General features: G+C 41.3%; 1 protein-coding gene across 1 annotated transcript in view; it reads right to left on the bottom strand.

Moving 5' to 3' along the window:
* Positions 1–13,959, bottom strand: part of ADGB (androglobin) — a 214,934-nt gene that overhangs the window by 166,548 nt on the left and 34,427 nt on the right. Inside the window, exons 4-7 of the mRNA XM_075267640.1 lie at positions 10,007–10,078; positions 9,675–9,878; positions 7,174–7,313; positions 1,960–2,046 (exon numbers count right to left, since the gene is read on the bottom strand). Coding sequence (XP_075123741.1) covers positions 1,960–2,046; positions 7,174–7,313; positions 9,675–9,878; positions 10,007–10,078 — 503 coding nt within the window. The remainder of the gene's footprint in view (positions 1–1,959; positions 2,047–7,173; positions 7,314–9,674; positions 9,879–10,006; positions 10,079–13,959) is intronic.

Genomic DNA, 13,959 nt, shown 5'->3' with positions numbered 1-13,959 from the left:
CCCCCTGAGAGCAGCAGATACATCACTTGACTCATGAGCAGCTAAGTCAGGGCTGTGGCCACAAAGAATTGAATAAAGTAAGACAGTGGAAAAACAAAGCAGTTTTGCTGAAGCAGTGTATTTAGAAAAAGTCTTAAATCCACATTAACAAGCAGTATAGATAGGATCCTTGTGATGGGACAACCCCTTTAAGGCTATGGCCCATGTAATGAACCGAAGTTAAAAACGCTGCGCAAAAAAAAAAACACCACAAAGCTGAGGCCCCTACATTGTGGAAAAGTCGATTTTTTTAATTGCAGATTTTGTTGCGTTTTTTTTTTTTTTTTTTTGAGCCAAAGCCGGGACTGGATTGAGCAGAAGGTAGAAGTATAAGGGGGCATTCAAATGATGTAAGGTGGTGCTGATTCTGACACGATAACTCACATAAGAGTCAGCACTGCAAAACAGAATCCCATTGACTTCAATGGGTTCCGTTTAACGCGCGTAACACATTGAAATCAATGGGTTAAAAAGCCTCCCATTGATTTCAATGCATTACCTGTGCTAAACGGAACCCATTGAAGTCAATAGGATTCTGTTTTGTAGTGCTGACTCTTATGCGAGTTATCATGTCAGAATCAGCACCACGTTTCATCGTGTGAATGCCCCCTTAAGTGTGCATTCTCACGGAGGAAAATGGTGCTGAATTTAGTGTGGAATCTGCATCAGATTCAGCGCTGAAAAATAAAGCCTCCCATTGACTTCAATGGGTTCCTTTTTCTGCTAGCAAGCTTGAAGTCAATGCTAGGCTTTTTTTCAGCACTGAATATGACACGGATCCCACACCAAATTCAGCACCATTTTCTTCCGTGTGAATGCTCCCTTAAGAGCTTCCTATATATTTCCCATTTTCTTTGTAGTGATTGTTGGCTTTGGCTCATAAAACCGCAACAAAATCCGCAACAAAAAAGGCCCCACATAGTGAGCCACAGGCAAAAATCGCTCTGGAAAAGACTGTGGTGAAAATGCATCATGGTTCCTTATGAATATTTTCTATGACTAGTGACCATGAAGCAATGTGGGAATATTTCCACAAGTACATAAGACAGGTAAGGGGGCGTTCACATTACCATTGGTCTCTGCTCAGCAGTGTCCATGGCTATTGTCCATACAAGATAGCAACAGACACTAGCTGGTCTGTTTGCAATTTCCATTCATTTCAATAGGATTTTATCTTGTGTCCTTTAGTGTCCGTTTGTGTCATTTGAGTCAGTTTACAACCATGTCCGTTTTTTCAAATGGACAAAAAACCCTACATGCAGGACTTTTCTGTTCGTTTGAAAAAACGGACAGTAAGTCTCCGTTTTTTTTTTTTTTTAACATTGAGGTCTATGGACAACGGACATATAATGGACAGTAACTAATAGCTGTCAGTTACTGTCCGTTTGTGTCCATTATGATAGGTGTCTATTTTGTTTTGTTTTTTAAACCGACACCTTCTGAACGGACACCAACGGTAGTGCGAACCCTACGTAAGGCCTAGCATATATGCCAGCAAAAACCTGCAATTTATACACCAGACTGGGATGCATGTATCAATATGCCATCAGTTTGCCAATACAACCAGAAAATTGGAGGGGCATGGCCAACCACAAAAGGGGTGTGGTTTTGGTAGAATTATCCCCCCTTCCCAGGTGGATAATTTGTGGGTGTTCTTAGCCGTGAAAGGGGCATTCCTGTTTTGGTTGTGGGTGAGGTCAGGCAGGAGTTGAATCCTCCATGTATTTTCTTGGCAACCATACCATTTGCATATATCTGCCATTGACTCTCATTATATAAAAAAAAAACATGTATTATGTAGTAGCCTAGTTGGCAATGTTTTTGAATACAGTCGAACAGGAGCTCCGATATATACCAGTCAAATTAACAAATCATTTTCATGTAAAAAACCTAAAACACCAAATTAGTACAATCACTTACTGTAGGGGAATAACCTCTGGTAGCCATCCAGTTAGTGCATGCAGGACAGTAAACTCTCCAAGCTCTCGTTTTGCAAATCCACTGGTACTATGTAAAATAAATAAAAACATGTTTTTGACTCCTCCCATCATCATCTATATTAAACATAGTTATAGTGTTATGCCTCTGGATGAACCAATGCAAACAATATTCATAAAAAATGTATACCTTGCTGAGTTTTATCTGTTGTAAAGAATAGAACACATAAGCGCAGAAACAAGTAGGTAATAAGGTTTATTCTCTCCTTGTTTTTCTAATCCAAGCAGGCACAGAAATGAGACTATAGAAGCAACATTGGCAGGATTAAAAGATGTGAGCAGAATGACAGAATGGAGAAGGTATCTTAAAGGGGTTTTCCGAACAAAAAAATGTTTTGTTTTTTTAATGTCTGTTAGTGCTATTAATGGGTTAATAAATGCCCCCATATCCGCGTTTTGAGTGATTTCTGGGTGTCTCTGGGAGCTGCTGGTATCACCCGCTTTTTACATGGTACAGCTTCCTGCTATGTAACCTCCTCACTAACCCCTCTCACCTTTCTCCACCTCCTTCCTCACTCCCCCCCCCCCCCCATACACTCCATCCCTGTCTCTCTAGCTATCCAGTCCTTCCCTACCTACTCAGCCAACCCCCAACCCATATTATATACTTACCCTCCACATTTCTTCCAGTGAGACGGCCCCTCCTCCTGTTCTGATTCAGTCTGTGCGAGCGCTTCTCCTCCAGCGATGATCCACCTCCACTGTGCATGCATGGATGTACAGTAGAGGTGAATTGCCGGCAGTGGTGCGCACAGTGGAGAAGAACGCAAACCTTGCAAAATCATTACAAAGGAAGGAGCCGTCTCACCGGAAGAAACCTGGAGGGTAAATATAAAGGGGTGGCTGGGGTGAAGGGAGTTGTAGTGACGATCAATTTCCGGAAATGGATCCTTACCGGATAAATCAGAAAATGTCCCTGGAGCAGATATGGGTAAATATCCATTTTTGATAAATGATGTTATTTAGAAAGTAGTAGGGGGGAGAGTGTTTAGATTAGTGTAGGGATTTCTAGTTATCCTGGATAACCCCTTTCAATGATTGTCTGCATGCCCAATAACTAGGTGACCGTAATATTTGCTTAGAGGCTGAAAATGGCGGCAATCTTATAAGATTCTGTCTCCCCTTACTTCTGCAGCCAAAACTGAACAAGTGAAAAAGAAATGATTTATCAACCTGAAAGTTTTAGGTCTCCTGCACATGACTTTTTTTTTCATTAAAATTTTTATTAGGGTGCATTCACACAGAGGAAAATGGCACTGAATTTGGTGTGGAATCGACGTCAGATTCAGCGCTGAAAAAAAGGGCTTTGCAAGGAGAGGGGAAGGGGGAGAGGGGACAAACAGATACTCTGATGCAGCAAAGTAAAACATTATATTGAAAAATATAACCTTCAAAACAGAGGATGAACAGTAAAAGGTTTGTAACCCAACAAAAAAAGGGGGGAAAAAAGAAGAAAGGATGCACAGCCACCCGCCCTAGAATCCGGGGGGCTGCTGGTACAGGAAAGAGCGAGAACAAGAAGCAGAGGGTATAGGGAAAGTATTAGAGGAAAGAAAAGGAAAAATTGCTGTGTGTATCAATAGTGAGGAGAGACAAAAGCAGTGTGAGAGTCAGCAGAGTAGTAGAAAGTCCCAGAGGAGCCAAGTCTTTTGGTGGGCTCTATTGTCAGGTTTCAGCATAGCGAGCAGGTTCTCCATACTGTGAATGCAGAGTAATTCCTGCAACCAGGTGCCAGAGAAGGAGGGGATGATGATTTCCACAACTGGGAATGACCGTACGAACTGCAACTAGCATAAATCCAAGTAATGACCGTACTTCTGATCACCAATTGTGGATTCATACAAGCATTGCTCATACGGAAACAAGCATTTCTATGAGTCCAGATACACAACCACAATTTTTTTGCAGCGGTGTGTCGTGCCGTATACAAGGAACACAAATAATGAAGCTTGTCCTCTTCGTCCACATTTGTGGCACAGGCGAAAGCTTAGGGGATCATGCAAGTCATTTTGTGGATCCTTGTTTGCAGGTGACATACTGACATGTTTTTTGTGGATTTGAGGATCAGTATGTGTGGACCACTATGGCCATGTGAAGGACTTACTATTTGTTTCTGGAGAATCACTGGAGAAGCCTTGAGCTGAGGCCCCACAATGAGGAAAAGCAGCTTTTTCTATTTTGCAGATTTTGCTTTTTTGGGGGGGCCAAATCCAGGAGTGGCTACAAAAGAAATAGGAAATATATAGGAAATTCTTATACTTATCTGTTCTGCCTAATCCACTCCTGGCTTTGGCTTAAAAATAACAGCAAAATCTGTCACAAAAAAAAAGGTTTTCCACACCGCAGGGCCTTAACCTTAAAGGGAACCTGTTACATTGAAAAGTCATTGCTCTCTGCAGGCTATATAGAACAGGAGGAGATGAGCAGATTAATATACAGTTTTGTGGGAAAAGAACTAGTCTAAGTTATAAATTATTCAGTGACTGGCAACCTTCAGTGTATACATATAGATATAGCTGTGAATCACTGAATAGGACTTCCCAGATGACTAATAAGTACAATAGCAGCAGAAATTTGAATGAATAAATGACAAATTATACTGAATCTTTTCCCAGCTCCTCCTGCTCTATACTTTGATGTTGACAGATCCGATTGCATTTTCAATGTGACAGGTTTGTTTAATTTAGATTGTATCCACATAAACATTGTTTGAAAGGAACAGATCAGCCTTTTGTAAATACGGATTGCACAACTGAGAGCCAGCAGACTACAAGCGATCTCCCCTTTCCCTTCCCTCCTCCGGCCAAGCAATTTGCTAGGGGGCGGGGAGGGGGCGGCCATATACACAATGGCGCTGGGCAGGGACGTCCACTTGGAACCCCACCAGCCCTGAGGCAACCCACAAAATTGGTCTGGTATTACTTATGTTATTGTTATACGCAGGAAAGCGGAGGGAAAGGGGTGTGTTGATGAAGAAGGTCCAGTACGGCTGGACAGTGCAACTGTGGATGGTTTTATCTACGAATTGACCTTTATTGATACATAATATACATTGATCCCTAAAATTAAAGAAGAAATACAAGTAAACAAACCTTCTCAAATCCGAACAGCAGTATGAATGAGGTTGCTGGGAAGGGGGGGATCTTGATTCTGGGTATATTACATCTACAGTACATCTAATTCTCTTTTAGCTTAAGGTCTCTACAACAATTGCAGGTAAACAGCTAACAATCCAGTTGGCAAGAGAACCATGATTTCCAAGGTAACTGCTATTTTTTTTGTCCAGATTGAGTTTGATAAAAATGTCATAACCAAGCTCACAGTGTGCTGTGCTAAAACTGAAGGGGTATTGGTCATTTTTAGAGATGAGCGAGTACTGTTCGGATCAGCCGATCCGAACAGCACGCTCCATAGAAATGAATGGCTGCACCTGGTACTTCCGCTTTGACACCGGACGGCCACTTAACCCCCCACGTGACGGCTACGTCCATTCATTTCTATGCGAGCGTGCTGTTCGGATCGGCTGATCCGAACAGTACTCGCTCAGCTCTAGCATTTTAAAAGTCTTCATTCACCTCTTGCCCACATTCTGTTTTCCGGAAACAAGACCTGAAAAGATGAAGCTACAACCCATCATATTTCCCGAAAACTGCAGAGAATGCAAGAAAGGGAAGAGGAAATACAGGCAGCTGAGGGAGAGGAGCATGACACTTTCCCTTAACAAAATATTTTTTTAACTTTACAGATATGCAACTGATTTTGGAATTAATTAGAACGATACATACATTTTGACGTTTTTCTTAAAGGGACACTAAACACAGAAAATTCACAAAATAAACTCCCAGCACTTACTGCCTTAATGTACCGTGGTCCTATTTTGCCTTTAATTACAACACCTGTCCTATGTGCTATGTAACTATGTAGTGTGCTTATATATTAAGGGGTCATCCCGCTTTGTGGGGGTCTCTAGACTTCAGTTGTTTACTTGTTCCGACTCGAGCTGCAGTGCTTATTTGCTGTACTTATAACAGCCGTCACTGGAACAGAGAAAACTAAATCTGAAATTGATCCTATCCTGTGAATAAGACATGAAGCTGGATAAATAATTTAATAGATTCAGTCATGTAAAAACTGCCTTAGGTTAAGGCCCCACATTGCGGAAATGTAGCTTTTTTTGTTGCTGATTATGCTGCAGATTTTTTTTAGCTGAAGCCAGGAGTTGATTGAACAGAAAGTAGAAGTATAAGTTCATATGGGTTTTTTTAGATCGGAACTTGAGGCGGAAAACGGCTCCCACTGATTTCAATGGGGGCCATCTTTTTGGTCAGGGTTTTAAGGCGGATACAGCCTCAAAACCCTCACCAAAAAACTTTGTGTGAACTTACCCTACTTACCCTTCTGTATTTCCTATTCCTTTTATAGTCATTATTGGCTTTGGGTCAAAAAAGCTGCGTTTCCATAACATGGGGTCTTAGTTGTAAATGATTTTTAGGCTGAGGTCCTGCATAGCAGGAACATAGCTTTTTTTTTTGCAGTTTTTTTTAAGCCAAACTCAGGAGCGGCTACAAAAGTAATGGGAAATACAAAGGAAGTTCTTAGACATTTCCCTTCTGCTCAATCCACTCCTGACTTTGGTTCAAAATTGCAGAAAAATCTGCAACAAAAACAGCTGCATTACTGCAATGTGAAACCTCAGCCTTAGGCCAAGGCCCCACATGGCATAAACACTGCGGTTTGCCCATGGTGAAAACACTGTGGAGAAAATGGAAAAAAATGCTGCGTTTTACAGACACAGTAAAGTGGCGACTCCCATCCCCACTTCGCGGGAAAATCCGTACAGTGGAAATGCTGTAATTTTCAAAACTATCCTGGTTTTAGAAATTGCCGCATGTCAATTATACCAATGGAAATGCCGGTGGTTTCCCTATTGGATTAATGGAAGCAGAAAAAACCTCTGTAAACTTTCAGTGCTTTTTTGCTGCGGGACGCTACGTGGGGCCTTAGCCTTAAAAAGTTTTTCTTTTACAAGCCATATGTAACACTAAAGAAAAAGAATTCCCTGAGGAGTAATGACATAGAAGACCAACAAGCTGAATAAAATGCAGAATAAATCAAAAGAAATGTAAATTGGCCATACTCTACACTTGCAAGTTTAATGATAGCCTTGGACAGCAGCATTGGCCATAATTCAGCTTCACAGGTACTTGCAGGCAGTAGTAACTTATCATCCTCACTGAACGGTAAAGTATCATCCACAACAATTTTTCTCCAGCACCCCTGAGAATAAAGCAGAAAGAGCAAAGTAATGAAAACCCTGAGCAGGAATAGAAACTATGATTCAGTACAAGTTATCCATCTCTCCTACACAAAACACTTCCATTGTTTTCCTGCTGTGGGCCGAGAAAAATTATTGACGGCTTAAATGAAGAGAAGGCACCAAGATTGTAGCTTAGGCACCACGCACGCACGCTTTATGTGACAGCCACTGATAATCTCTACTAATTTGGTAACCCGCTCACTTCACTTCCGACTTTGTGGCTCGTACTTCTGTATATATAAATATCATTGCCAAGTGAAGCCGCAACATACCATTTATTCTAAACAATTGCACTAAAGCTTTAATTTGTCTCCTGAACACATCTGCAAAATGTATTATTAAAATGGGGGATTCACAAATTAAATATGGCATGCAAACGGAGAAACTGAACGTCAGAAAAAAACCCTAAACAATAACATGCAACAGAAGTGGGTGGAAGTGACAATCTCGTATTGCTCCAATAGTATATATCATGTACTTACCAGTGCTAAGGTTTATCACCTAGGCTGCTGAAGACCTACTGTTATCATGGATATAAATACTTAATGACTAGTATCAATAAAACCTGAACAATATATTATCAATTCTGTTAACCACTTCAGTACAGCTGATTTCTCTGGTACAGGACCAAACGCATTTTTTTTTTTTCGTCTGTGCAGTTTTGAGGGCTATAACAGTTTTATAATTTGGGCTATTCAACTAATTTTTGCGTCTTTTTTTCAGTGACACAAAGAGATTTACTGTTATGTTATTTTTATTTTCGCATGTTTTTTTATTTTTTTAGATCAGGGAAAATTTAAACAGAAGAAGAGAGAAACCGTGTTTGTTTTCCATGTTTCACTTTTTTTTTTTTTTTTTATAGTTCAAAGAGGTACAAAAAAACTTTTTAAGGCCAGGCAATTTCATCCACACATTTTGTGTAAAAACGTGCAGCAGACATGCTGCGATTTCCAAAACAGTCACGGTTTTGGAAATCACAGCATGTCAATTATACCTACGGAAATGCCGGCAGACTTTCTGTGAAAAGAGTTTTTCGTCTCCATTCTGGTAATTTTTATTTTGTAGTTATGTTATCGGGGGTAGGGCTAGAACCTGTGATATGGGTGTGGTATTGGCGTATTATTTATTTATTTTTCATTTCACTTTAATTTTTATCTTCTTTTTTTAATTTTTATTTTGTGCCCTCATAAGGACATAATAGACTGTTGGGGGCATCTAAACACAATTTCTTTGGTGGGAGAGGCTGATTTAGCCTATAACTGGGGCTGATACCTAAACCCCACTTACAGGAGGAATGTAGCCTCCTGCCTATTACTGCTGAGCTGATCTGGGTCCTCTAGGACCCAGTGGCTCTAACAGTCTCTGGCAGGGGTCCTCAAACTTTTTAAACAGTGGGCCGGAGGCAGAGCAGGTCGCACAGACATCGGGAGCGGTGCCCTCCAATAGGTAAAGTGAAGTGCGCTCCATGGCTTGGCCCGAGCTCCCCAGGAGCTTCATTATAAATGCACGCCTTCCGGCATTGTCGGCGGGGCCAGACAGAAGTGCTTGGCGGGCCGCATGTGGCCCTTGGGCCACAGTTTGAGGACCCCTGGTCTCTGGTCTCCAGTGAATCACATAATCTTGGATCAGAGGGGAGCCACATCATGGCGGCTCCCATAGCTGTGTATACAGTGCTCATTGAGCTCTGTGTACACAGTGATCTAGAAGGCAGGGACAGTAAGAAGCTTTGTGCAGCTGCTTAAAACAGCAAGGAAGAAAACAAAATAAATAACAAAACAATCAAACCAAGAAGACACATGAAGAAGATCATAACATTGTCTTGTCCATGGACATGATGAGATGATGGTGTAGTAATACTGTATATGTTCTATGCCTCTATATAATACTATTAATCTGTCTACTAGGACAATTAACTGAATACCAGGGTCACATGATCTGTCTGACATCACATAACTGATTTCATGTTTAGTCTGTTTCAGTTCTCAAACCAAAGCATTTCACAGGACTAACAATGGCCCATACATTTTTTTTTCCTTTATAGACTGTTGCACTGACAAAATGAAGATGTGTGAGCAAAATTTGAGATACCTGTATATTAGAAAAGTGTATAATCTCCTGTTCTCTACACAAATAAAGGAAGTCATAAGAATTGGGATACTGATGAAAATGTAGCTTTACTGTATTCTTTAAATAGCTCTCCTGTCAGTGACCTGGGGCTTTCTTGTAGGTGACTATGATTCCTTTGTGGTCCTATTGTTTGTACAAGAAATGTATGCACAAAAAAATAAGAGAACTTTCATAAAGTGGATTTCATGACTTACCATCCAATATAATTTCACAATATATTTCCCATAGCTGTTGTAGAGAGGCATGTGCCCCTTTACGGCTTTACAAAGGGCATAAATGTGTTCCCATGGCTTCCATGCCAGCACTGCTGGTTCTGCAGATGTAGCTTTATTATCTGTCACATTTTCATTATATATTCTCCAGACGGCACTGACCTCGCTAATAATCCACCTCATGAGCTGAGAGGTAAAATGACAATAACATATTATAATAAAATTATTCTTTTAGATTTTAGAAAAATGAATAACTTTACAATAAGTTTCAAGAGGTGTCAGTTAAAGTCTGCGGCTTGAACAGTTTTACATACCTCACTGGCAATTAAATGTTCATTTGCTGATAATAAATCACAGGAGGTTTCATCCTTAACAACCACGGGAGACTAAATCAAAATGGAAAAGAAAAAAAAAACCACATACAGTATTATGCTCTGTGGGCTTTGGAGATCACTCTGCCTGACAATGTAGGATAAGCTGAGCACTTGTGGAGAAAATGTTGTAGCCGTGCAATATTAACATGCTAAGAATGTGTAAATTATTGAAGCCCTCAGAAAATGTGATACAACATAACAATATAACAATATATAACAATATAACAATACAATATAACCCCTTTCAAAGGGATTCTACCATTAAAACCTCTTTTTTGTGGATGACGTCGGAATAGCCTTTAGAAAGGCTATTCGTCTCTTACCTTTAGATGGATCTCCGCTGCGCCGTTCCTTAGAAATACTGTTTTTTACCGGTTTGCAAATTAGTTCTCTGGCAACAATGGGGGCAGGCCCCAGCGCTGAAAATGCGATGGGGGTGTCCCCACTGCAGCTCGAGAACACTATCCTGTGATGCCTTTATCTTCGGCTGGATCTTCCCCTTCTCTGTCGTCTTCCTCCTGCGTCACCTCCGAAGCCTGCACAGTTGGCTCTGCCAGTGAGACACCAGAAGAGCCGAGTGCGAATGCAGGCCGGCGGCCATTTTTGGGAGGCCGCTCCTGCATTGAACTACAAGAGCAAGAGCCTCCCAAAAATGGCCACCGGCCGGCATGCGCAGTCGGCTCTACTAGTGTCTCACTGGCAGAGCCAACTGCGCAGGCGTCGGAGGAGACGCAAAGGAAGACGACAGAGAAGGGGAGGATCCAGCCGAAGTTATAGGCATCGCAGGATCGTGTTCTCGAGCAGCAGTGGGGACGCCCCCATCGCATTTTCAGCGCTGGGGCCTGCCCCCATCGCTGCCAGAGAACTAATTTACATACCGGTAAAAACCAGTATTTCTAAGGAACGGCGCAGCGGAGACCATGTCTAAAGGTAAGTGACAAATAGCCTTTCTAAAGGCTATTCCGATGTCTTATTCACAAAAAAAGAGGTTTTAATGGTAGAATCTCTTTAAATTAAGATTTGCCAAGAAGATATATAATGCATCATAACTGTAAGGTTGGGGCAACACGTTGCAGAAACGCAGTTTTTTTTTTGTTGTTGCATATTTTGCTGCAACATTTGAAGCCAAAGGCAAGAATGGCTACATAGGAAAGGGAAATATCTGGGCAGTACTTCTCCATTCTGCTCAATAGACTCCTGACTTTGGCTCAAAATACCGCATCAAAATCTGCAACATAAAAAGCTGAGTTTACACAATGTGGGGCCTCAGCCTAAAGGGAGTCATTCACCAGAATCCACTATATCAGCCCAGCACACAGATAGCTAAGGGTCACCTGGATTCCCTGCGTGAATCAGTATTCTTTTTATATTGATTTTCAATTATAAACAATATAACAAAGAAACAAACACATATAGTAAGCAAATGAGGAATTAAATCAAAGAAATAACACATATTAACAGAAAACTCAACCAATAAAATAAGAAGACTTGTTACAGTCAAATCAACCCCAATCTTCCTCCTGTCGCTACCTGCCAAAGGAGTTAAGTCAATTTCACTAGTGAGATAGGATGTCGGCCATGTAATACTTCCAGAGACTTCAACGCCCTGAACTTTAAAGGGATTCTATCTGGCCTCTCATCGCGTCTTCTTCCGGAGCTGGGTTAAAATTTCTAGGCCTCGGACCAAGCTGACTGCGCGTAATCGGCCATTTTCTTGTGGCCGGCCAGCATGCGCAGTTTGAACCCAGCACTGGAAGAACATGCGAAAAGAGGCCATTCCAGACGAAGATGGAGGCATCACTAGAGAATTCTCTCACAGCATTGGGGATTCCCCCAGTGCTATTTGAACACTGGGGCCCACCCCCAGTGCTGCGAGATAACTCATTTGCATACCGACGATAACCGGGATTTCTACTGAACGGCGGCCCAGAGAAGACATCTAAAGTTAGGCAGAAAAAATGGTAAAAAAAGTGGTAGGCAGAAAAATACAATTCTAATGATAGAATCCCTTTAAGCAATCATAAAGCTGTCCCTACATTGCAGGTATGTTCCCACAAATTTGTCTGCAACTATCTACTCACCTCGAATTCTGCGATTTATCCAATTTTGGGCAACCTGGCAGTACAGCCCTGCTACCTGGAAATACCCGTTTGTCTGTGATTGAGTTCTCTTGAGTAACTCATGTGTGTTCGGAAACAGAACGGTAAACATCTCCAGAACCCTCAGTTTACTGAGACTTACAAATAATGACCATGTGATGTACCAACCATCTACAGAGCTTTCTCAGCACGTTACCACCTCTGTCTAAGTATCATAATACCTTAAGACCCTTTGAATCATACATTGGTACAAGCATCTTAAGATACACTGAAAAACGTCCCCGATACTGAAGTGAGAAGCTGACTTAACCCCTTTCTGACATGTATTATACAGTAGAGACACAGTGCTAATGCTCGCAATCAGTGCCTGCACTTATCATGGGCATTAAGGCCCTCAGTGCCTAATTCAAAGCTGACTAAGGCGCCATTTTGGGGAGGAGTTTATCACCCATCTTGTAATAAGGTGCTAGCAGTTGAATATGCTTGGGGAAGTGGTAGAATACTTTTAAAGAGTACCTTTCATGTCCACTTTCCCAGTATGAGCCCCGATGGTGGAGATATCGGTGCCATTAATTTCAGCACCGATGTATCTCCACTTTCAGAAGAGTGGGCCTTAAAGCCTAGTGTCATCATTGGATGGTAAGGAACAATCCTCTGACAGTATTCTTCTATAGACTTATACTGTCAGGTGAGGTGTTCCTTACTACCCAGCAATGTTGCTAGGCTGTAAGTCCTAGCCTTTCTCACAGTGGGGAGATATTGGTTCCGTAAATAACAGCACCGATATCTCCACCACTGGGGCACATACCTCAAAAACTATTTATAGGAAAGATATGTATATAAAAAATCATGGAAGAGTAATCAGTGTATTCTGGGGTCCTGAAGGTCAGACCTCAGTAAACAAACATTTTTGGCTTATTCAAATAGACCGACACTGCTGAGGCCCGGTTCACATCTGTGTTCGGGATTCCTTTCAGGGAGTCCACTTGGGGATCTCCCAAACAGAAACCTAAATGCATAAAAAGCGGTTAGCTGGGAAAACACGTAGACCCCACAGACTATAATGGGGTCCATGTGGTTTCCATTCAGTTTCCGCACAAAACATGCGGAGAGCAAAGTGTCCCAAGCAGACTCCTCGAATGGAAACCTGAACGCAGATGTGAACTAGTTAATAAATGAATAATAAAAACCTGAAAGGGCAAAAAAGAAGCCCTATATCAGCTGCCTTAGTAAATCAGATTTGTTATGTATCTGCAGTTCAGAAGCAAGATTATAGTGAGCATTCTGTACAGTGCCACTAGATGGCATTAATATCCTGTGTACAAAATAGAAAGAAATAACTGAACAAAAAGCCTAATTAAAAATCAAATGTACAATTATATCTTATCTTATTTATCTACATGAAAATGTAACCAACGGTATCAAACCATTCTGCCGAAATTGTGTAAATATATTTGCTATTAATACTTGCTATTCTCTCCTACTTGCACACTTTAGTCAGCATTTACTTATGTAACTTACTTTATTGTTTCAATATCTGAGATGACTTTCAGTTATAAATGAGACAATGACCAGAATGGATGTCTCAAGCCAAACTTAGCACAATAAGAGAAAACCTTTCACCATCTCCACCAACTTTAGATCTCTGCAGCCTTCAATAGACACTGCTCTTTCCAGTATAAGGCTGCATTCACACTGAGTAACGCTGGCGTTTTTTGTGCTTATTCTTGCACATAGCGACGCGTTAACGCCGCGTAGCGCCGCTATGTGCAAAAATAAGCACAAAAAACGCCA

This window comes from Leptodactylus fuscus, chromosome 3, assembly GCF_031893055.1.
Source record: "Leptodactylus fuscus isolate aLepFus1 chromosome 3, aLepFus1.hap2, whole genome shotgun sequence".
Taxonomy (NCBI): Eukaryota; Metazoa; Chordata; class Amphibia; order Anura; family Leptodactylidae; genus Leptodactylus; species Leptodactylus fuscus.
This window is presented reverse-complemented; position numbering and strand designations above follow the sequence as displayed.